The sequence below is a fragment of the Colobus angolensis genome, unplaced genomic scaffold (assembly GCF_000951035.1).
Source record: "Colobus angolensis palliatus isolate OR3802 unplaced genomic scaffold, Cang.pa_1.0 Scaffold101, whole genome shotgun sequence".
NCBI lineage: Eukaryota > Metazoa > Chordata > Mammalia > Primates > Cercopithecidae > Colobus > Colobus angolensis.
Genome location: NW_012111031.1, coordinates 521360 through 545865, shown reverse-complemented (window position 1 = coordinate 545865; position 24506 = coordinate 521360). Strand labels below are relative to the sequence as shown.

At 37.6% G+C, this 24506-nt stretch overlaps 1 protein-coding gene across 1 annotated transcript in view; it reads left to right on the top strand.

Annotated features, from left to right (window-relative positions):
• Window positions 1–24506, top strand: part of WDFY2 (WD repeat and FYVE domain containing 2) — a 176797-nt gene that overhangs the window by 76798 nt on the left and 75493 nt on the right. Inside the window, exon 3 of the mRNA XM_011939056.1 lies at window positions 10980–11053. Coding sequence (XP_011794446.1) covers window positions 10980–11053 — 74 coding nt within the window. The remainder of the gene's footprint in view (window positions 1–10979; window positions 11054–24506) is intronic.

Below are 24506 nucleotides of genomic sequence, written 5' to 3'. Positions count from 1 at the left end.
CAGGTAAGAGAGTAAATGCATTATAACTTTGAGAAGAATTTGAAGTTTAATGAAAGGAAGGAAGTGGGAAGGCATTGCATGAGAAAGAATAAATAGTGAAGGCCAAGTTTGATGACAGGAAACCAACTTGAAAGGCAGTGTGATGAAGCTGAGTGATCTTGGGGGAGTTGCAGACAAAAGAAAGAAGAGCAGAGACATCGTGGTCAAAAACACAAGCACTGCTATGGGGGTGTCTTCCTATCCAGTCTTTTCTGAGAAGCTCCTCCTCCGTAGAAGGGAGCCAGGAAAAACCAAGCTTGCCTGGTTAAGGCTATTTGTCCCTGGGCCAATCTGATTTTCCCAGGAATTTAGAATTTGGAGGCAGAAATGCTAGTCTCAGCCTGGGCAGGGCCTTTTTACTGGGAACATATAAACCTAAGAGCTGTGAGGTGTTTGTGTGCATGGAGAAAGAGTAAAAAAGCTGATCTGCAGAAAACGCAGGGTGAACCAGGGAAGGAAGAACATCTGGCTCCTGATGAAGAGAAAGGCCAAGCAAGTGATGCACAAGATTTTCCTCATCCTCCTAATCCCCTGAGAATCCTGGCTCTGTTCTGCCTATTTGAGCTCAAAAGATACCCCTCTCTCTTATTGGATATGCCCATTTGTTCCTAAATTCACCTGAGCAGATTTCTATTACTTGTAACTGCAAGTATTTGACTAAGCCCAGGCCTCATTGTACACCTCCTAATTCCTACTCTTTCAGTTTTTCCTGGATCTCTGTGATCTTTAATGAGAAAGGACTGAGTCATGGCCCTGTTGGTGACACAGTAGAGTTGAGCTTCACATAGCCTGGGAAAGGTGAGGACATGTAAAGAAGGAAAGCAGAAAGTAGTATTTGATCTTGTTTAATTTTTTTGGGTAGTTCATTCAACAAATGTTAAGTGTTTCTTCCACATCCAACATTGTACAATGTACTAAGGATGTAGTAGTTAAATATGGCAGAGGGTTCCTGCCTTTGTGGTGTTTACAGTCTGGTGGGGAAGGCAGACATTAAATGAATACCAACCATCATGTGTGGTGAGCGTTGTAATGTGGGAAGCAGGCATAATGGGGACACGGTCACCAAGTCTGCCTATGGAAAGTTCATTTTAAACCCTACTCTCTATAGAGAATTTGGGGATGACTGCTGACTTGTTTCGTAGTTTGCTATAAGCTAGCTGATTTTTATGGATGAATGAGAAATCAGAGCTTTTCCTTATCAAATATTCTTTCAAAAAAGAATACGTGTATCTTATGTAGTAGCTGCACATTGCCTGTGACAGTATCAACTTACAGCACACCCATCTGGGACCCTGCATGAGCTTGTAAACCAGGCCCTCAGGGTAAGAGTGGAAGTTTCAGTTACAGTCATAAATGTGATTATTTGTTCCAGGCTTCTAATAGATATAATTTCAACCACCATAGTTGGATCACACTGTAGAGAAAAATCATGTAAAAAGCACAAGCATTTCTATTTCTGTGGTTGATTTATTTCATATTTACTTTACCAACTAGGTTTGCCATTCGTGGGGTCAGACCTTTGTCCTTTGAGAGGTGATGGAGGAACCTCTTGCAGGAGTTGGTGGAAAGAGTTGGAGATTTTTCTTACTTTATCAGATAATTGGATGTCATGCCTGGCATTTATTGCCAACTTCTCCCTGGGTATGGAGAATAGATCGATCAACTTGGCCGCCAAAGATGTTGTGAATAGGAGGCTTGAGAGGACTGGAGCCTCAGGCCGGGTGTGTTGGAGAACTGAAAACCCTCTATGACTTCTGTTCCTGCCAGGGCAGGCAAATGGAATGTACTTTGGCTCCTAAGTGTTTATAAATTTTTCCACAAAGCCAAACAAGACTTTTTTTTTTTTTTTTTCATTTTTTCAAAGGTAGTTACAAATAAAGAGGCACACCTGATGTAGCAATAAAATGACCTGCCTTGTGACCTTCCCAGTTCTCTACCTTGGCCTGGTGGGATGGCATTTGCCCAGTCTGACGTGTGGTTGGGCCGCTCAGTTTTCACACAAGTATGGATACCTACCATCTGTTCAGTTAATGTTTGAAGTATAGGAACTCAAGGCCTCTCTGAAACATGTGATTTTGAACTGCTTGCTTCCCAGTTTTTATCAAAAGCCTGTTTGAGAGAAAGACTGTTTGTGGTGAACAGCATGAACGATAGTTAGTCCGATTATTCCTCTAAATTTGGAGTTTTCCTGCTTTGTGTTAGCCCTCTGCAGAAATGTGCCCTCAGCTTACACTGATGTGTACATTATATGAAGTGCTTTATGGCTGTTTTTGAAGTAATCGTCTACCATAATGTGCAGTGCCCCTTTTATGAAGGAGCAAAAAGGTGAAATATTTTTCAGAATGAGGGCCAGGAACTCTTCGCTGTCTCAAAGGCAGAACTTCCCAGCCTATGTGACACAGCCTACTGGTGTGGTCTAAATGGATTACATTAGAACATGAGAACGGATCCCCTTAGCTGAGCAGGGGAGTGGAGAAGAGGATGGAGGGAGGGCTGGTCTCTTCTGTTTATTCCAGTGACTTTACAAATATAATTTTCTGTGTGTATTATGAGGCAGAAAAGATTGGAAGCAACAGCCCTAGGACCTGGTACTTTGTCATTACTGATAATGTGAAACATGAAACCAAACTGAATCTCCTAACAGATCTTTCTTTTAATTTTCTTTCTGTTTACACGCGCGCGCACACACACACACACACTTTTAGTCATAACTTCTTTTTACTTATTTCTATTGTTTGCTTTTATTGGTTTTATTGTATCTGCTTTTTAAGCCATTTTAAATGGTAGGGAATACTTTAAGAATAATAAATAATCTTAGTTAAGAGTTCTATGGAAAGGATATTTGAACATAGTCAGTCTATTATTTACATTAAATTCAACGTCCAAAAATGTATTGTTTCAGTTGCAGTATTCAAAATGGCTTGTAGGTTAGATCCTGTGCCTGGGTAGGAAATTGGAATTTGATTTTCATTTTTGCTACAATTTGCTGAATCACTTTGGGCAAGTCCTTCACATTTTCTCTGCTTTGAAGCCTAACAGATAAACTGTTATCTTTGTTCTCAAATTTGCAAAGATATTTTGGTTATTGGATATACCAAATAACTATTTGTAAAATGCCTTCAGGTTCTTGATGTTTAACAATATTACTGCCATTGTTGATATTAACCCAGAGTTATTAGGAAAAATTGGCTACTTTGTGGGGTTGTAGCTGGTTTGGTTTTTTTTTCTCATTTATTGGGACCGTAATCTTAAGGTAACAGATAAGTTAAAATTGGGGATTTGGAAAATTAAGTTGATTAATGTGTGTATATGCTTTTATCTGGAATGGAAATGAGTTATTTTGTAAGTGAGTTGGAAGTGTTAGTTTTCCCATTGGTGAGGAGGACTTTTGGTAACTTTAGACTGTGGAGGTGGGGTGTGTGCTTGTTCCTCCGCCTCTGCTGGGTGTTTTGGAGTGGGGGAAAGTTCATGTGGGCATATTAGTGGTATTATAGAAAGGTATTTAGAATTATGAACTTGGCAGTTCTGCTTTTATAAGGTGGTGATCGTTTTCCTGACTTTTAAACATCTTTAACTCAGTTGAGAGAGTTTCTTGGCAGATTGGGAGAATAGGTATATACTTGGGATCTGCTCATTCTGTTGTTTTAATTTATACCTTATTTCAAAAAACCTCTGGGTTCCTAGTTGTGAAATGTATTGATCCATTTATTGCTTTCTTCTTGGTATAGGTTTTATTATGGAACCATGTGTAATTTGTTGTTTTTACTATTCATATTCTTATAAACCATAATGTAATGTGATCTTTTTAATCTGTATTTACTAAGAAGAAAAAGGTACCTGAGGAACTTCTCATTTTTAATGGAAATGAAGGAAAGCATAGATTATCCAAACTAAACATGCTAGATGTTATTTAATCTGATTAAGTACAGCATTTATTTAGCATACTCTTCTTTGATTTTCATCTGAGGGGGCATTTTAAAATTTAGTGTAGTTAGATAACTTTACTGTTACTTAAAACTTGTCTGGGAGTGACCACTTCTGATTCACTTTGCTGATATTACTGAGCCTAGATAAAAAGAAAACTACATAGTTAATGTTAGTAGAGTAAATAAAATGTTGGATTTAAATGTAAAATGGTTTTTAGTGCTAGAAAATTGAAGTCCTAAGTATAGGTATGCTTAATAAAATAAAACATGTGTTAAGTACTGCAAATCTAATAAATATTATTCTGTTATAAACAGGGCTGAATGAAATAGTGTCCATGAATTAAATTTTTGCTTTGTCGGGGTCTATTGCTCATTGGAAGCTCTATTGAAGACCCGCTTCTTGTGGAATCCTGACATTCAACTTCACCAGGATACTGTTAGCACCTGAAGTTTTATTTGCAGAAGTCACCATTGTTTATTTAGTTTTAAAGTTTGAACCAGAACCTCTCATGAGGAAGATTAGTGTCTCCTGCCAAATAATGCCCTTAGCATTGTAAAGCAGTGTGCTTGAAATCCACAGCTTAACCTTCAATGAAACTTGTGTTTATTTGAGCAAAGTTCAGCTGGTCAGCAAAGGACAGAAAATACATTAGTCATAAAATGAAATAATTATTGGTGTAAGTAACAGAAATTAGAAAACTTTCCTCCCAAATTGAAATATTTTGGGATTTCCTCCTCTTAAGTACATGTTTTTTGAATAAACAAGGGCCATTTAAAAAATACCAATTTTGAGATAGAAGTGTTAGAAATGCAAATAGTCACTTTCTCTCTAATCCATTTAATTATTGACTGCTGAGATTTTATGCTGATCTCTTGGGTCCCCTTTGTCTAGGGCTGTGTCTTCTGTGGTTTCCTCCCTTCAAATTATATGGCCATTAATTTAATCGCCCATACTGGAGCGTCTCTTTATTTTCATTTTCACTGAATTTTAAGCTGAATATTTGTCTTAAGTTACAAATACTTCATTTTACCAAACACGCAGTGTTATGAAAAGTGTTTACTTTTATTTTATTTCTTTTTCTTTCTTTATTATTTTACCAAATACCCAGAATTCAAGGAAAGAAAGTATCTAATTTTAAAGGTGAGACTCTGACAGGCCAGTCAGAACCAAAGTCTTGATACTAATATAAGAGAATAAGAGGTTACATTACTTATAGACCTGCACAGTTTCTTCTTTATCTTATTTGTGCATTTCATTGCTTCCTAAAACTTTTCCATTGTATTTCTTTTGACTGTCATTAGTCTGAAACAGAAAAGGTAGATGGGAAATCTTATTCAGCTAACATGGAAAGAGTCCTGTACTGTTTACCAAAAAACCGTAATCATTTTTTCCCTAGATTTTAATAAAAATGTTGGGGAAAATATAGACTAGAATATAATGTCAACAAAACCAGTGGCAAAGCCTTGAATTTCAGTTATTGGGTTAGTAAAGAAGTCTCAGGCCACCTACATATACCATGATATATGTGATAAGTCTTGGCAAATGGCATCACCCTACACATTTCATTCTGTATGGTTATTCTCATGGGGAAACAGTTAAAAGTGGGGGTAATAAATATATCTTCACAATCTCTATCATGCTGTATTTACTTCATCTAGAGTTCAGGAATGCAGTTTTGATAGAGGAAGTCAGTAGAGGGCAACTGTATTATAATTTTATGGTTCTGGTCAGGCACTTCATTCACCCTTTGGAGAAAGTAATTTTAAGGTGGGGAGTAGACCAGTCTCCAGCCAGTTTGCCCGTAATTTGCATATTCAGATTTCATAGAGACCAATTATTACTTTATTGTCTTATGAATTATTCGTTTTATAGCATTTAAAGCAGAGCTCTCATTTGTGAAGCATCACAAATATTTGTAGCTATATTTCACAACTTAGCTACAAAAAATATTGTACTTAAATCATATTTTGTTTGTCGCTTCCCGTTATTCTTCCTGCCAAAGGATTCCCTTTGCCATTGGGTCATAGTTACCTTTACTTTAGTGTCTCATCCTTCCCCAGACAGTTTTGCCGCTTTGATATTTGTCTTTCATGGCTGGGAGCCCATTTTGTATGGGCCACAGCACTAGTTTTTTAGTTGCTTTTTTGTTAATTTCTGGTGAGTTGAAGTTAGAAGAATCTCTGTGTCAATCTGTTTACCTTTCTAATCCATAAAAGAAAAGGAAGACTTTATTGTAACAAATCTGGGCATCAATATTCTTTTGAATCTGCTCTCTGCTTCTTTGGACCTACCGGGGTCAATCCATGGCCTGTTCCTGTGGGAGTGTCACAGTTGGAAAATGGTTTGAGGAGCGTTGTACGTCTCACCTGCTGCATGCACATGTACACACACACACACACACACACACACACAGGTTTGCCTGGTATTTTCCCAAAATGCCTCTTTGAAGTGGTGATTATGCCTTTGGATGTGCCTGGGAGCTAATGCTCTCAAACTCTGACACTCCCCTGTCTAGAACATCTTGGGTTCAGGCATATGGGTTGTAGAACAGTAAGATTTCTGCCCAGATTTCTTTTGTTTATGCTCATTTATAGAAGCAGTCTTTTATTATTATTATTATTTCTGTAGGTTTTTGGGGAACAGGTGGTTCTTGGTTACATGAATAAGTTCTTTACTGGTGATTTCTGAGATTTTGATGCACCTATCACTCGACGAGTGTACCCTCTACCCAATGTGTAGTCTTTTATTCCTCACCCCACTCCCGCCCTTTCCTCAAGTCCCCAAAGTCCATTGTATTATTCTTATGCCTTTGCATCCTCATAGTTTAGCTCCCACTTATGAGTGAGAACATGTGATGTTTGCTTTTCCATTCCTGAATTACTTCACTTAGAATAATGGTCTCCAATTCCATCTAGGTTGCTGTGAATGGCATTATTTTGTTACTTTTTATGGCTGAGTAATATTCCATGGTTCACCACAATTTATTTATCCACTTGTTGATTGGTGGGCATTTGGTCTGGTTCCATGTTTTTGCAGTTGTGAATTGTGCTGCTATAAACATGCGTGTGTGAGTATCTTTTTCGTATAATGACTTCGTTTTGTCTGGGTAGAGATCCAGTAGGGGGATCTCTGGATCAAACAGTAGTTCTACTTCTAGTTCTTTAAGGAATCTCCACACTGCGTTCCATAGTTGTTGTACTAGTTTGCATTCCCACCAGCAGTGCAGAGGTGTTCCCTTTTCACCCCATCCATGCCAACATCTATTGTATTTTGAATTTTGATTATGGCCATTATTGCAGGAATAAGGTAGTACTGCATTACAGTTTTGATTTACATTTCCGTAATCATTAGTGATGTTGAGCATTTTTTCATGTTTGTTGGCCATTTTTATATCTTTTGAGAATTGTCTATTCATGTCCTTAGCCCACTTTTTAATGGAATTGTTTTTTTTCTTGCTAATTTGTTTGAGTTCCTTGTAGATTCTGGATATTAATCCTTTGTTGGATGTATAAATTGCTAAGATTTTTTTTCTCACTCTTTGGGTTGTCTGTTTACTCTGCTGATTATTTCTTTTGCTAGGCAGAAGATTTTTTAGTTTAATTAAGTCTTACTATTTATCTTTGTTTTTGTTGGATTTGCTTTTTTTTTTTTTTTTTTTTTTTGAGACAAGGTCTTGCTCTGTTGCCCAGGCTGGAGTGCAGTGGTGCCATCTTGGCTCACTGCAACTTTTGCCTCCTGGGTTCAAGCAATTCTCGTGCCTCAGCCTCCCGAGTAGCTAGGACTACAGGTGTGCACCACCACACCCACCTAATTTTTGTATTTTCGGTAGAGATGGGGTTTCGCCATGTTAGCCAGGCTGGTCTCAATCTCCTGACCTCAAGTGATCCGTCCATGTCAGCCTCCCAAAGTGCTGTGATTACAGGCATGAGCCTCTGCAGCCGGCCTGCACATTTGCTTTTGGGTTCTTGGTCATGAAGTCTTTGCCTAAGCCAGTGCCTAGAAAGGTTTTCCAATGTTATCTTCTAGAATTTTTATGGTTTCCGGTCTTAGATTTAAGGCTTTGGTTCGTCTTGAGTTGATTTTTGTGTAAGGTGAGAGATGGGGGTCCAGTTTCATTCTTCTGCATGTGGCATGCCAATTATCCCAGCACCATTTGTTGAATAGGGTGTCCTTTCCCATTTTGTTTTTGTTTGCTTTGTCAAAGATCAGTTGGCTGTGAGGATTTGGGTTTATTTCTGGGTTCTCTTTTCTGTTCTATTGATCTGTGTGCCTGTTTTTATACCAGTACCATGCTGTTTTGGTGACTGGCCTTATATATAGTTTGAAGTCAGATAATGTGATTCCTCCAGATTTGTTATTTTTTTTTTGCTTAGTCTTGCTTTGGCTATGTGGGCTCTTTTTTGGTTCCACATATGTTTTAGGATTGTTTTTTCTAGTTCTGTGACGAATGATGGTGCTATTTTGATGGGAATTGCATTGAATTTGTAGATTGCTTTTGGCAATATGGTCATTTTCACAATATTGGTTCTACCCATCCATGAGCATGGGATGTGTTTCCATTTGTTTGTGTCATCTGTGATTTCTTTCAGCAGTGTTTGTAGTTTTCTTTGTAGAGGTCTTTCACCTCCTGGGTTAGGAATCCCAAGTATTTTATTGTATTTTTCTGCAGCTACTGTAAAAGGAGTTGAGTTCTTGATTTGATTCTCAGCTTGGTCACTGTTGGTGTATAGCAGAATTACTGATTTGTGTGCATTAACTTTGTATTCTGAAACTTTGCTGAATTCATTTATTATAGGAACAGTTCTTTGCTTTGAAATATGGTGGTGTTTCTTACTATGCATAAAATGATTTGAACCAATAGGGTGAAATTGTCTTACAGTTCCCATATACCATTGGTTTTACAATCTATAAATTCTTTTAATTCCTTGATGGCAGCAATAATACCTTATATATCATTGTAGGACTTGCCTTGAATATAGTGAAGGTTATAAATTTTTCTTGAAAGAATAACAAGAAATATAAGAAATTGGGGAAAAAACAAGGAATAAGGGAATGGCAATGAAGATTTAAGAGTAGCCTGTGCAGTGTTGTAAAAAAGTATTTTAAATCACATTCAAAGTTCAGTGGGTTTTCTAATTATAGCATAACTGGATATGGACTTTGGAGGAAATCACATAGGAAATACTTTTAGATGGTCAAGTGGGCAGCTAAATGATAAGGTTGTTCCTGGCTAGTCACTAGCCCCTTGGGGTTGCAGTTGAGTTTTGCTTCATATGATCATACTTACATCTTCATAAATTGTGAGATATTTAAAATTCATTTTAACAGGAATGGCAAAATAAGAGTAAAGACAGTGTTATAGAAATAATCTTGTCATTTGAACACAAGAATAGTTTTTCCATGTATCCTGTACTTATGTGTGTATGTACTTTACACAGTTATAATTCCAGTGTATTTTTTCTTTAGATTTTTTTTTCAGCTCTAGATTTTAATTCTGCACACGTTATGGGATTATGAGGCCCGGCATCTTAGTGTTGTATAGAAATTGTGCCAACATAGTTTACAAGTCAAGGGCAATAAAACTGACTTTCTTAGGGCAGTGCGTTAAATATCATTTGAATGCTGTTTTCAGCAGTGTGCTCTTGGGAATCTGGTTTTATTTTGTAGCTAAGTAGAAAGAAGATAGTCTGTGGTACTGGTGGAAGTTTTAGGGGGAAGTTCTTTTTAGTATGTTTTTATTTTCTGAATATATCATAGAAAATTAGAAAAAAGTAAATACGCAGTTTAGAAGATCTTTTCGTTGTTTTATTCAGGGTCGTTTTATAGAGATTGAAAAAATGTTACTAAGTGATATGTTTATGAAGTGACTGTCAGTAGAACTTGAAGTTCTTTTTTAGTTTAAAAATAATCTAAGTAGGTTGTTTGAAAATGGGACTGTATGTTTGAATGATGTCTTTGAACCTTCTCCAACTGTTTCCTGTGTAACCTTGGGTAAAACATCTAATCATAACCGTGAAAAGTAGGAATAAAAAATATTTGATGCTGATTGTGATTATGATAATAGGTAGTTCATGATCTACATGGCTTCTGTGAATATGAAGGGAGACATATAAGAACTGTGCTGGGTTCTTCAGAACAACTATTAAATATTTCAGTATTGGGTAAATTGCCAAACGACCCCCTATTTAGTGGAAGCAGTTAGGAGCAAGCATAGGTAGAGAAGGCAGGGGCCTGGGAGCCGACTGTTTAGTAAGCACTTGTTGACCATACGTGGCTTCCAAGCATACTTAATTTACTTAGGCTCAGGTGTAGTCAGGCAGTCAGTCCTGCGGAACAGGGAAACCCAGTCCAGGCCTGGGTGTACTGACTCACCTGGTTTCTTTCCTACAGTGCCTAGCCCTATGATAAGTTGGTTCTTTTTTAGATTGAGACAAATCCTTCTTAGTCATTTTCAATCGGCAGACTCCAGCACACCCCCAAAGGCCAACAGCAAAAAACTCCTGTTAATTCACACGCCCCAAATCAATTCTGAATCAAAAAATAGACTTCTATACTCATGTGTGTATGTGTCTGTATGTGGGTGGGGAGGGTGGAGGTATAATAAGATCTTTCTTTTGTTTGTCTAGTTCAGAAAGGATAGGTTATTTCTATTTAAGATGGAATTGGAGTGGTACAGAGAGAATGGTAACAGAAACCTTACACAGCACAAAGTATTGTTAATTTAGTCAAGCAAATTTAGACTCCATACTGACAGACCCAGCCAAGATCAAGCCCCTTGGAACTTGCCCAGTTTGAGAATATCTTATTTGTTATATTCTTTAAAAGGATAACTGAACAACTATGGGGTAGCTGTAAAATTATTGTTTTTATTTTTTGGTGAGTGGGTGTTAAATGAAATGTTTTCCAGGAGATAGTGGGGAAAATACAACCCCACACTTTTAGCTAGTTAGGCACTCCTGAATCGATGAGAATCATGGTTTTGTTAATTTCATCAACATGTTCATTTCTTTCAGCTCCATGTTCATGCATGTCTTTTAACCCGGAAACAAGAAGACTGTCCATAGGTCTAGACAATGGTACAATCTCAGTAAGTACACATAAATAAGATTTCCAGTTGAAATACTTCCCTTCCTGTGGAGTATGTGTATGTATTTATTAGTTTTTTCAAGTTAACAGGATAATTTTCTTGCTAAGTAGCATAAAAGTTGTAGCGTAGCAAATTATGGTGAGGTAAGAGATTCTAATGTAGGGAGAGCTATCATCAGTATCCACTTAAATGCTGACAAGGTTCAGCTTGACCTACCCTGTCAGAGTGGCTAGGATGGGGGCAATTGGAGGCCAGTGAGTAAACTCCATGAATCTGCATTAGTGAGAGCAAGCTGTGATGCTAGTGGCTTTAATCAGATGGTTAATCCTGGTGCCTTAAACTTTGCCACATAAGCAACAGAACAGGAAGAAAATGCTTTCCCTTATGTCTGCATGTCTGATCTTGTCTTTGATACTCTGTGTTCTTTCTTTGTTCCTTCTGCTTCTTGTTTTTTCCAACTCCCTCTAGCATCTGAATAGAATGCTGTAAATTTGTATGAAATTGTGAAAAAAAGCACAGAATCTAGGTTTAGTCTGTAGATAGATCCACATAAATATTAGACCCTTTGATTGCAGATGTTTGGGGAACTAAAGATTAAAGATTGGAATTTTAGCTTTTATTTACCTACTTAATCTTTCTACGTATTAAATTTCAACTAGTATATAACAAGACTGATTTGGTAAATTCTCCATTTGGTAAATTATCCAGTGTTGCCTTTAGTCCTGGGCGAGAGAAACCCTGCTTCAGAACCTGTGAATTAGAAGGCTCTGCTCTGCTCACACTTCCCCATAGGGTGAAGAATCTGAGGGCTCAGGGGGGATATATGTGATCAGCCCAAGTCCTCCCTCTCTCCCACTCCATCCTCCCTCTCTCCCACTCCATCCTCCCCCTACCAAAACCTTGGAATTTCCTGCCCCAAACTGCTCAGAACCTGCTTCCAGATCCTTCACTGACATTTTTCCTAGATGTGTCCTTAGGAAGATAAAACCAGTGAATATGGCTCTTAGGCCTGAGAGGTGGCAAAGAGGTAGCAATTTACAGTAGACAGGATGTCCACACTTGAGTGCAAGGCCCCTCAAAGTCTTGACAAAACTGGGAACAGAAAGAGAAGGGGGTGGGCTGGCCCCCTGTGTCACCACAATATGGCATGGAACTTCAAGGAAACTAAGAACTCTAAGTTTGAACCTGTACCTCCAGCTGTTGGAGGGTGTATTTGTCAAGACTGGAGAATGAGACCATATTTTATTTAATAGTTCAACTGGACTTGTAACTTTTAAATATGTAAACATGGAATGTGGGCCTCCATTTGTAATCCTGCCCCAGCCCCTACAAATGTTAGTGGACCTAAAGTTTTCTATTTGATCTTTAGTCAAGACATTTATTTGGTGGCCTTTCTGGGACTATTAACAATATTGTTAAATATAAGTCAGCCTAGTGACAAGTATTTATGAAATTTCTGTAATATCCAATACATTTGGTAGATGTGTAAACTCTGTTTCTTAGGTAGATAGAAGTTTATGATACAAAGTTGTCTACTTTGAGGAGAGCCGTTTTTAAAAGGAGGGGCGTGTATGAGATAAATTTATTTTTAAAAGATAAAGGGAGATCATTAGATTTTTCAATGGACTTCTGAAGTGTTCATTACAAAGGAAATATGAGAAGATGAACAGAGATCCCTCCATTACCCAACAGTTATAGGATAGTTTGCGTTAATGCTCACTGTCCATGGAAAAACTTAGATTTATTTAACATAGGAGTGGTTTGTTGCACTTTTGAAGTTAGTGTAGGTGCTTAATGGATACTGATGAATTTGGCTTTGAAGGCAAGAAAGATGAGCAAAGTAAGTTATGGAGAATTCTAGCTATTTATTGTATATAAGAGGAGAAACCGTCTTAGCCATTATTCTTTTAGTAAATGAAACTGCCAGGGAAGCAGCGCATCAGTCAGGGTCCATCTTTGCAAGTATGTCAGTATAGGGCTGAGATATCAAACCTTAACTTACTCCAATCTTCTGAAAAAGATTGAGGACCCTGGCTTATATGAAATCATTTCCTTAAAAGTACTTCCTTTGTATTGTTGAGGAAGATGAATTGCACACCCTACTTCTTCTCATCTACGGAATTAGAAAGAGTTCTAACTTAGGGAAAGATACACTGAGAGAACAGCATATTTAAGGTTCAGGATTCTCATTGATCAATACAATAACAGGCTCTTTACTGAAAATACTTAGTCTCAGCTGTTTTAATAATTTACTTTTTAGACATGAGAAATCCTAGTCAGAGAGTATATATTCTGTTTCCTGGTTATAGCCAATACATTTTAAGAAGAAATACTGGTTAACTTATTTTAAAACTAAGAAAGTGTAAAATCAGAAAGTAACATCATTATTTCACTTTATTTTACTGAATAAAAAGAACACATTGTGTAAGATGTAAGAGACAGTTAAACTTAGGCAGCTGAATAGTGAATTAGAGATGAAGTAGAGATAAGACAGAGACCATTCTTTCAAAAATGTGGCCACAAAGAGCAGGAGAGAGAGCGTGAGCACTGGAGCAAGATCTGGCAGGAGACAAGCAGCAAGAGGGTCCTGAACAGTTTGGAAAAGTTAGCTGTGGGAAAGAATGGGGACAGTTGAGAGAGCAGGAAAGGAGAGAGAAGTGTCATTCAGTTTTGCGATATAGGAGAGGAATGCCTTTTATTTTTTCCTGTGAGGTAGCAGGCAAGGTCATCTGCTGAGAGAAGGTAAAGATATGGGGTGAGAATAAATTTTCCTACCTATACCCTTTGCTCTTTCTGCGTATAGCCCAGAATCCTGCTTTGCCATCTTGGTCTACAAAGTTGTAATTATCTTCCCCACCTCATTCAAATGTTATATTTTTGTTTGTATTTTTATTTTTGGCAGATGGTTCCTGAGCCCTACCAATTGAAATTAGTCACACACGGTGCTCAGTGGGTTAGCTATGTTGTATTGCTTATCAACTTTTGCTTCGCACAATGTTTAAAAGTCTGTCTCTTCCGTTAAACTGTTAGGTGTTGAAGAGTTGCCTGGTCTTTTATTCATCTCTCCTCTGGTAGATCTTATTGTGGCTCCTTGTACAAATTGGGAACTCAGTGAATAATTTGTTAGTTTATTGACTGAAGTACAAACACTATTATTATTTAATATAGCTGATTATAGTAAGCAATTGCTTAAATTCCGAAGATAGTTTATTTGTACAGCATTATTACCATTCAAAATGTTTTTCAAAATAGAATGACCTTCTGTAGGGGAAAAATTTATGCCAATAGTTTAATTTGTCTTGACCTTTTTCAGAAATGTCTTCTGTTTTAATATTGAGAGAAATTGGTCAGATTGTGCTAACTACTATTCATGCTGAAGTGGAACTTTAAACTTTCCATTTTTATGTCGCATGTGTTCTAGCCAACTAACAAATATTTAAATATCAACTCTGTACAAAACATTATGCTCAATTCTAACATAGTGTGGCTTCTGGTCTCAGACACTTTATAATTCAGTTAGGGAGACATTTTTCGTTTTTATGAAAAATGAAATTATGAAATAAGTAACACAGAGTAAACATAATAGCAGAAGTACTGGTACACCAGTGAGTGTGATGTTGGCAAAGCAGTGAGGTCAGAAGACAATGGGAGATAATGGTCTAGGACGGCTCCCTGGATATGAACTGGATTTAGAAGACTGGCTAGGATTGGATTAACTAAAGATAGGAAAGTAAGGTATTTCAGACAAAATTAATGGAGTGGGGGGGAAAAAAAACGCCCAAACCATGGAGATACCAAAGGACCAAACATGTTTGGAGAGAAATAAACCAATTTGGTAAGAGGATTAATGGGATACTGTGAAAGCCTTGATTCAGGATGAGTAGTAAGCGTTATGTAATGTAAAGGTAGTGGATCCGTAACATGGAAGATTCTCCCCATCCCACTGCAAGACTAAATGACTGATGAGTAAATGTCAACACAGAAGTGAAGCATTTCCATTAAACTAATTTTCACCAACCCTACTGAATAATTGCTATAGGATAGTATAGGGTATATATATATATATATATATATATATATATATATATATATATATACATCTTTATAAATACTTATTTTCTTCTGTATCAAAACTTATAGGGAGCCAGAATTTTTATTAATATCTATCTAAGATAAATGCATGGTCATTGAAGATTTTTTGAAAAAGGCCTTAAAATGGTAAAATCTCGGTTCTCTGAAGATGAATCTCATGTATGTGTTATGGGAAGTTTGATTGGGATGAGAAGATTGATCTATAAATGGTTAGCATTCAGAATAGTGATTATTGTCTAAAACTAACTGACATTGTGTATGGATTTATTGTTGTTTTGGTAGTTCTTGTGATTGTGATTATTATACTCTTACGGTATACATTACTGTTAGTTCATGTGAGTTACCTGGCATGTTAGTTTCCTGGGGCTGCCATCACAGTACCACAGATTGGGTAGCTTCAAACAGCAGTTTTTCTCTCACAGTTCTGGAGCCTGAAAGCCTGAAATCAGGGTGTCAGGGGGGCCATGCTCCTTCTGAAAGCTGTAGAGCATTCTTCCTTGCTTTTTCCTAGCTTCTGGTGCTTGCTAGCAATCCTTGGCATTGCTTGGCTTGTGAATGTGTCTCTCCAGTCCTTGCCTGCATCTTCACATTGCCTTCCTTTCTGTGTCTCTATGTCTTCACATGGACTCCTTTAAAAACAAAACAAAACATGGAGTCTCTCTCTGTTGCCCACGCCAAAGAGCAGTGGTGCAATCATAGCTCACTGCAGACTTGAGCTCCTGGACTCAAGTGATCTTCCCACCTCAGCCTCTGGAGTAGATGGTACTATAAGTGTGCCCCACCATGCTTGACTCATTTCACGGATGTTTATTTGTTTGTTTTAGGAAGGGGATTTTGCTTTGTTGCCCAGGCTGGAGTGCTGCAGCATGATCATAGCTCACTACAGCCGCAAAGACCTGGGCTCCTGTGATCCTCCTGCCTCTGCCTTCCAAGTAGCTGAGACTACAGATGTTCACCACCATACCTGGCTAATGTTTTGACATTTTTCCTAGATCACTTCTCACTATGTTGCCTGGGCTGGTCTTGAATTCCTAGGCTCACGGGATCCTCCCACCTCAGCCTCCCAAGTAGCTGGATTACAGGTGTGAGCCACTGTGCCCAGCTCCACGTGACCTTCTTTTAAAGCCACCAGTCATTGGATTTAGGTCTCCCCCAATCCAGTATGATCCTGTCTTAGTTATATCTGCAAAGACCCTATTTCCCAAATAAGGTCACATTCTGAGGTTCTGGGTGGACATGAATTTTGAGAGGATACTGTTTAACTCAGTACATCTGGTAATATTGTATCTACTGTGTTTCTCTAACAGTGTTAGAGCAGTTGATTTGGAAACAGTTTTCTCAATGTGAGACATGATGTCTTCAGGAAGAAGTATCCAAGGATATTTTAAAAAAGATGATTCAAAATCCTCTTGTGGGAGATAAGAAAATATAATTGAAAGGATCTTCTTCTGCAGCTAATGCCACTCTCCTCTAGATTAAGTGATATCTTGAATAGGCCCCATGTCAGGATAATGGTGGCAGAGCTAGGACTTCCCTGAGCCCTAGACAAATTTTCTTTGTATTATACCAGGCCAATTTCTTCATACAAGTAGGACAGCCCAGCTGCAAGGAATTACCTTAGGGTATTCACTAGGGAATTAGCAGGGAGCTTGTGTTATTCTGTGCATCCAGCCACTGTTAAAAAATATGTGTTGGGTTGGGGGCGAGAATTTCAGCATTTAATCTAACAAGGAGTTTTGGATGAGTTGTTTATTCCCATGAATTATAATAAGCCTATGGGGAACTGAACCCAAATGGTAAGGTCATGTTCTACAGCAATGACAAATGGCCTCTGAATAAAGCACTTCAGCTGTACCCAAGCAAGTTACTGTACAGTTAGTTTACTCCTGCTGGAGAGACTGTCTTGAACATTTTCACCTTAATCAGCTTCAAAACAGCAGTGTAATAGTAGACTCTCACTCATCAATCATCATGATGCATTCCAAGTTTTGTACTTAACAGGAGAAAGCTTCTGAAATTTTCTATTTTCCAGGATTTCTAGTGTGATATCATTTATGAATAATATCATAATCAAGAAGACATAGAAGGTGAATTTGAAGAAAATTTCAGGAAGCTCTGTGTTCAGAGAAATGTGCACATGGAATCTATGGGGCCTCCTCCTTTTAAACTGTTACATAACCCTGCCATCATTTACACTAGCTTATGATTCTGTCATTATGCCATGGTTTCTACCATAGAAGACCAGCATTTCTGAGTCATTTTATCCTTCTGAGTCACTGGACTTCCTAATGTGAGGAGTTCATTTTACACAGTGTTAAGTAGACATTTTCTTCTGAGCTTGTGCTAAGTTACAATGAATTTAAACATATATATTACATATATAATATATGAAAATATGTGCTAATTTTAATACTATAGGTGTGGAGCTATGCTTAGCAGGAAAATAGAGTGTTGACATTCCAGTTGCTTACTATTTATTCATTTAATATCATTTGCTGAAGGTGGTTTTATCAAAGAAAACTCTTACTGTATTATAGGACTTATTGTGCCCTTGGTATTTGTGTGTATCCAACATCTCTCAAAGACTAACCTTCTCCCTCAGTTATGTCATTGTACATGTAGCCCTGTCATCTTTTGCTCAGCACCTACATGTTATCTAAAAACTTGGTCAAGCAGTCTTGAATGCAGATACCAAGAGCATTTTTTGACCTTTGATTAATTTTGTTGCACTTCCACTGCAGTTGTGAATTTTGAAAGGCCTTCTTGAACCAACTTTTAGACTAATTCTGTAGTGTGAATACCCGTAGGAGCACCCAGTTTGCTCTGCATTTTGAGTTAGGTACTGAAGAGATTCAGTAGAGTGAGTGGTGGATTGAAATAATTTATACAGTATCTACAGAAGTTATCTTGGCCGCATCAACACAGCACATCTACACTTCAGAAAGGCAATGACTCGGAACTGATGAGGGTATTATATTCCAAGTTACTTTCCCTTTGTCCTAGGAACCTTATATCTAAATAATCTATCTCTCCTGGAATAATAACTGATGTAATTATTTTATTAATGGCATATATTCAGCATAAACTCCACAAGGCAGGGACTGTGTTTACTTGACTGGGTTACTATCTGGCACCCAGTACAATGTCCATGAATTTCTAAGTACTCTAAGTATTTATAGACTGAATTAATGAGCGAGTAAGTGAGTGAATATAGTTTATGGACTTGATATTATATAGAGGTTCGGAGCACAAGCCCTGGTATCAGACTGCCTCTACCCCCCTCAAGTTGTGTCACATTGGGCAAGTTGCTTTACTCTCTGTGTCTCAGTTTCCTTATCTGTAAAATAGGAATAATAGTTGTACCTATTTTATAGGGTTGTTATCAGGACTATCTGATATATACATGGAAAGCTCTTAGAACAGTCCCTGTATGTATCAAATGCTCCGTAAATATTAGCTCCTGTCAGTGTCATTATCATCATCAGTAGCAGCATCCTTCATTTACAGTAACTAGGAAGCCTTGGTTAAAGTCTATGTCATGAGCATTTAGTGGGCCAGTTCCAAGGGGAGAAAATATGTCATGGCATATTCCTTAGGACGATTCAACTTATTTCTGGCCCCATCTTTAGTCTTTGCTGTTGCATCACAGGAATTTACCAGTGATTTGCAAAACATGTACTGTCTTCTGATATGGACACCCTTTTTTCTGCAAAGGAGTTTCTTACCCAAGTTGTTGCCATTTTAATCTTCATCATCCTCAAGAAAACGGGTTGGGCTTGGAGAGATGTAGAGAGTACTCAAGATGCTCTGAATGGATGACTGGAGAAAATGGAGCAAATTTGTCATCACGAGTGACTCCCTTATTTTCATGGATTGAGAGTATGGAAGAAGGAAAAATTGCAAGCCATTAAGGGTTAAATTGCTTTCTATTGTTTTAGGAATTTGGATTTTATAGACCAATGTCCAGAGAGCCATCTGTGGTCCTACAACTTTTAAAATCAATGATAAAAATCAGTCCTGTTGATATCAAAATTCTTTTCTTAACCATTTCCATCTACACATTTGAGAATATTCTCTGTATACACAAATATTTTGCGGAGTTTTACTTTGAGTTCATCTTTTATACAAACTAGAGGTGAACCATGGTTCCCATGTCACTGTCATTTTGTATTGCAAGGTTTCAAGCCCAGATGGACTGGTGTGTGGCATTTTACTGTTACTCACCTTTGAAGGCATTCCTCTCAAGAGGAATGACAACAGCAGAGTCATGAAATATATCCTCCAGGGAGCCACCTGACATTTATTCTTCTGCTGTAAAGCTTGAGAACTCACAAGAGCCAAAATGCATGAAGGAAGCAGTCATTCTTTTATAGCCCCTATGGTTGCGGAACTGCTGTCACCTGGTGTTGCTCCACCTACTGTGTGATCTCAGGCAGTCTTGGCAAAAGCCTTCCCCCTTGCTGGCTAGATGCTTACATTAGCAGAGAGGGGAGTGGTATTAGGTATGTCCTAGTCTCTGGGGTTTAGTGCTGGGGCTAAATGCTGGGCTTGTATGTCTTTGCTTAGCTGTAGTTGGATGCTACAGTGATCCAGGCTGGTGGAAACCTGAGTAGTTTTTCTTTCCAAGATGTGTGCCCTTCCCTGTTTATTTACTGCTCCTCCTGTACTAAGCCTTGAATGCAGGCTTTACACCTCACTCTCCTGCAGCTTCACCTCATTACAGGTGGAGGAATAGCTCTTCTCTCAGTTACCAGTGAATGTTTTACATTTTTATAAATACATATTCATTTAGTATAGGAAGACAACCATTAGTATTAGACCTTAAGCTCACTGGAACAAATTACATAGTTGCAAAAAGACTTCTAACCATATTGGCACAAAGAACAGAAGAGCTTTTCCATCTGCAGCAATAATGCAAGTCCAGCTTGTTTCCTGGATTGGAGAGAAGTGAAACACTGGGGTAGCTTCTTCAGCCCAGAGCTATTATTATGGGTAGGAAAAGAAAGGAGCCAAAAAGATGCCTTCCGGTGGATTGAGTCATATCATGGTTGAGTATCTGGTGTGTGTGTGTTTTTTAAGTGTAGTAAACCCTGAATTACCTCCAGATTTTTCTGTTGGTTCTTCTTTCTCAGTCAGAGCCTTAGATGTGAGGCTTCCAAAGGTTCTGCCCTCCTGCTGCTTACTCTTTTTTTTTGGTGGTCTACATCTGTGGTTTAATTATCCTATACCTACAGTTCTCAAGACTGTGGCCCATAGCCTGAGACTGCATTCCAGTTTAGCATATTCTAAATAGAAATAATTCTGTTTCCCCCGCAATATGCTCTTCTCTCTTCCTTCAGTAAATGGCATCAATGAGTAACCCCAACCAGAAATAAGACCCGCATTTTCCCTTTAACCTTACAGTATCAGTGCCCATGGCCTGCTGACTTAGCTCAGACCTGTCTCTAGACTCTGGCCTTCTTTGTCTATTCCCAAGAGTACTTTCGAAATTTCCATCTCTTGCAGGTTTACTTGGATTGTTGCAATAAGCCTTAGATTGGTCAAACTGCCTGTTGTCTCTAGGTTCCTCCAGCTGCTCTGCCATCAGATATCCAAAGTTCTATACCCATTCCCCAGTGTATAGACTCTCAACCACTTTTAGAAAAATGAAGCTCCAAGCCCGTCATTCTCCCCACTTGGTCAATCTCACCTGTCACAACTTTCCCACCAAACATCAAACTTTTTGAATCAGACATCCATGCCTGTGTACATGCAGTCCTCTACCAAAAATAGATGTTCTCCTTCACTGAACTCCTGCTGCCCCTATGGAACTTCTCTCCTACCTTCAAGAGTTAGCTTTAAGCTCCAAACCCATTCCTATGAGAAGCCTGTCTTACTACAGGGCAGGGTTGAAAGACTCTGTAAGAATTCTCACAGCCCTTAGTTCAAATTTCTACTTTAGTATTTATGTATCATTAGATTACATGTACATTTCATTTATATAATTTTGTATTAAGTAAGATATATATATATATATAGTTGACCTCTGAACGATGCGGGGGTTAGGGGCACCGACCCCGCCTCCCCGTCCAGTTGAAAATTTGAGTATAAATTTTGATTGCCCAAAAACTTAACTACTAATAGCCTACTGTTGACTGGAAGCCTTACTGATAGGATAAACAGTCGAGTAACACATACTTTGTATGTTTTATTTATGGTATATAACATATACAATATGTTATATAACCTATCTAAATGAAAACACTACTAATGTCACATTTATATATATAAAGATGTATAACCATCACTGAAAAAATTATACTTAATTATTTTATAGTATATTATATATTAATATTTTCATATATTTTAAAAGTATATTAATAGAGCTACTATGTAAATTAATATAACACTTAAAATAACACTTTTAATAGATTCACTAAACCCCCAATTGAGAAATCTAGTCTTACAGTAAAGTAAGCTGAAGAAAAGAAAATGTGACTAAGAAAATCATAAGGAAGAAAATGTATGTTTTCATTAGATGGAAGTGAATCATCATAAAGGCCTTCATCCTCATCCTATTGATGTTGAGTAGGCTGCTGAGGAAGAAGAGGGGTTGGTCTCAGGGGTGGCAGAGGTGGAAGAAAATCCATGTATAAGTAGATCTGTGCAGTTAAATCCATGTTTCAAGGATCAATGTAGTCCCTAAACATGTCTAGTAAATAACACTTAATTTACTCATTTTCTTTATCTCCATTAGCCAGAGCAACTTGGAGGCAGGAAACATATGCATTGGCATGTCCAATACCCAGTAGAGAGCCCTGCGCAAATTGGAATGGCAATATTTTTTGTATGAATGAAAGCCAAACCAGTTTCCTTTGTGTTTCCATCCAGAAGTTCGTTCTCCTTTCACCTTTGTTTTCATAATCTAGTCATCCTTACAGAAGCCCTTTCTTCCCAGCACTCTGATAGGGAAGCAATTGTTTTATTCTCTTTCCTCCCTTTATCAGGTAGAGCTTTCTCAGAGTTTGTGGGAGAAATGATTGTTGTATAGCAAGGGCAGATGTGGTGGTTGAGGTACGAACTTTGCTCCCATAAAGATCTGTATCTGTATTCCAGCTCTTCCATCTTCTAGCTTGATAATCATGAACAAGTTGGTTAACTTCACATACTCCTCAGTTTACTCATTGTTGATTGAGGGTGATCTGTGCCTCATGGGATTGCTGTGAGAATTACATGAGGTAACTTAAAGATCTTGGCACTCAGTAAGCCCTCAGAAAGTGGTAATTACTGTTTTCATGGCAGAAATTATATTCATTTCAGCAGTAGGTGAACTTTAATTTACTTTTAGATAAGGTTAATTTTATCTGAAGTTAAAGAGTAGTATTTTTCACACAATTATTTGCCACCTCAGGTTTAACAATAATGTTGAAAAACTCATCGTTTTTAAACTGGTTTCTTGTGTGTGCCATTTTTGACAAATAAGATTGGGTTTTACATGTAATATTGGCTTTCTTTTGGTGTTCATTACTTGCCAAATGTATATTTTTGTTTGAATAATGTTCAAGACTGAAAATATATGAAGTTAAATATAGAAAAAGAGATAATTATAACATTTTAGTATGGAGACCATGGTTATAAACAGCTTGAAAAAGCAACACATTATTGTGTTTTCTGTTAATCTAAGAAGTAAAGCATTGGTTCTGAGATTTGAAATATACTGAGATTTGAGTCAAAAGTGTGTACTGTTCTATTTTTCAGTATTGATTAGGAAAAGTAATAGGTTAGCAATTTGGCTCTCTTTTTTTTTTCTTTCATTATTTGAATGTCTGGTAATTGCACATATTTTCATTCAAAATTACTGTGGGTAACACTGAACCCCCAGTTGAGAAATCTAGTTCCTACTTTCAAGCCTACTATTGATGAGCAAATTGTTGAATCTTTCTTTGATGGCCTATCTAAATGAAAACACTAACAATATCACACTTATATATATATAACCATCACTGAAAAAATTATACTAAATTATTTTTATAGTATATTATGTATTAATATTTTCATATATTTTAAAAGTATATTAATAGAGAGCTACTATGTAAATTAATATAACACTTAAAATAACACTTTTATTCAATTTTTAAAATACATATTGGACACCTACTATGTGCCAGGCAGTGTTCTAGGTACTTGAGATACATCAAAATATACTTTCCCCTACTGAAAAACCCCTCCTCTTGTTTATGTTGCATTTCGTAATTGCTGTATAAATAACATTGTAATTTATACATGTTAGAAGGTCATAGAAGTGATACATGCTATGGGGAAAAATAGAACAGAGTAAGGGGGATTGGGAATGTGAGCGTAAGGTAGAGGGAATAGATGCCAGTAGGTTAGGCTTCATTAAGAAGAAGCCTTGAAGGTTGGAGGACTGAGTCCATCATTTGTCTTGGGAAGAGTGTTTCAGGTAGAGTGAGTGTTTCAGGTAGAGTAACAGTCAGTACACGAGCCCACAGCGGGAGTGTTTATAGTAGTAGTACAATGAAAATCCTGATTTTAAAAAAAAAAAAAAGGAGTATTCTTTATTTTTAATATTTATTGAATACTTCTCATATATTGTATATTAAGAAGAATGCTGGACACGTTGGGGAGACATGTTAGGAAAACCAGAACTCCATTCCTTAAACTCTATAAAGAATAAAGATCAAATGATCTGATCATTGATAGTTTTCATTTAATGCAGATTGTGATCAATAGTCTAAAAGAGCTACACAGTCTCTTGAAATTCAGAACAGAAAGCTCCATCCTGCCTGAGGTGATTATATGAAAGCAGACCATTCAGAAGGATAGGTTTGAAAAATGATGAAGATTGGAAAAATGAGACACTAGATCAAAGGCTAGGAAATGGGGATGTGCAGGTCATTGTCAAAGATAAAAGTTTACTTGGAAATGCATTGGAAGGGGCTTAGATTCAAGAAGGATGTAAGGATCTGATGACTAAATGTGTAGGAGAAATTGAGTGGGGAGAAGGGGTAGTTGGCAAAAATAACTCCCAACCAAGCTTGTGTTCAGTCAGTACACAGTTGCTGCTGTCTGCAGCCAGCGTCTGTTCTGATTAGCCGGTGTCCATAGCCAACCATTTGGTCCTGCTTCCAGGTGTCAGACTTGGGTAACAGGGCTCATGATGGAGGCATTAGTGTTGTGTGGTGCTTTCTACTTATTTTTCTTTTGTGTTTGTTATAATGCATTGTCACCTGGATTTTCTGAAGAGTGTAGTGACTTCAGAATTTGCACTGTAATTTTTTTCTTTGCACATAGAGATTCAATGAAATACTCTCCTGAGTTTTAATGTCATTTAGAGGGGGCTCTTTGAGGTTTGTGTGAGTCA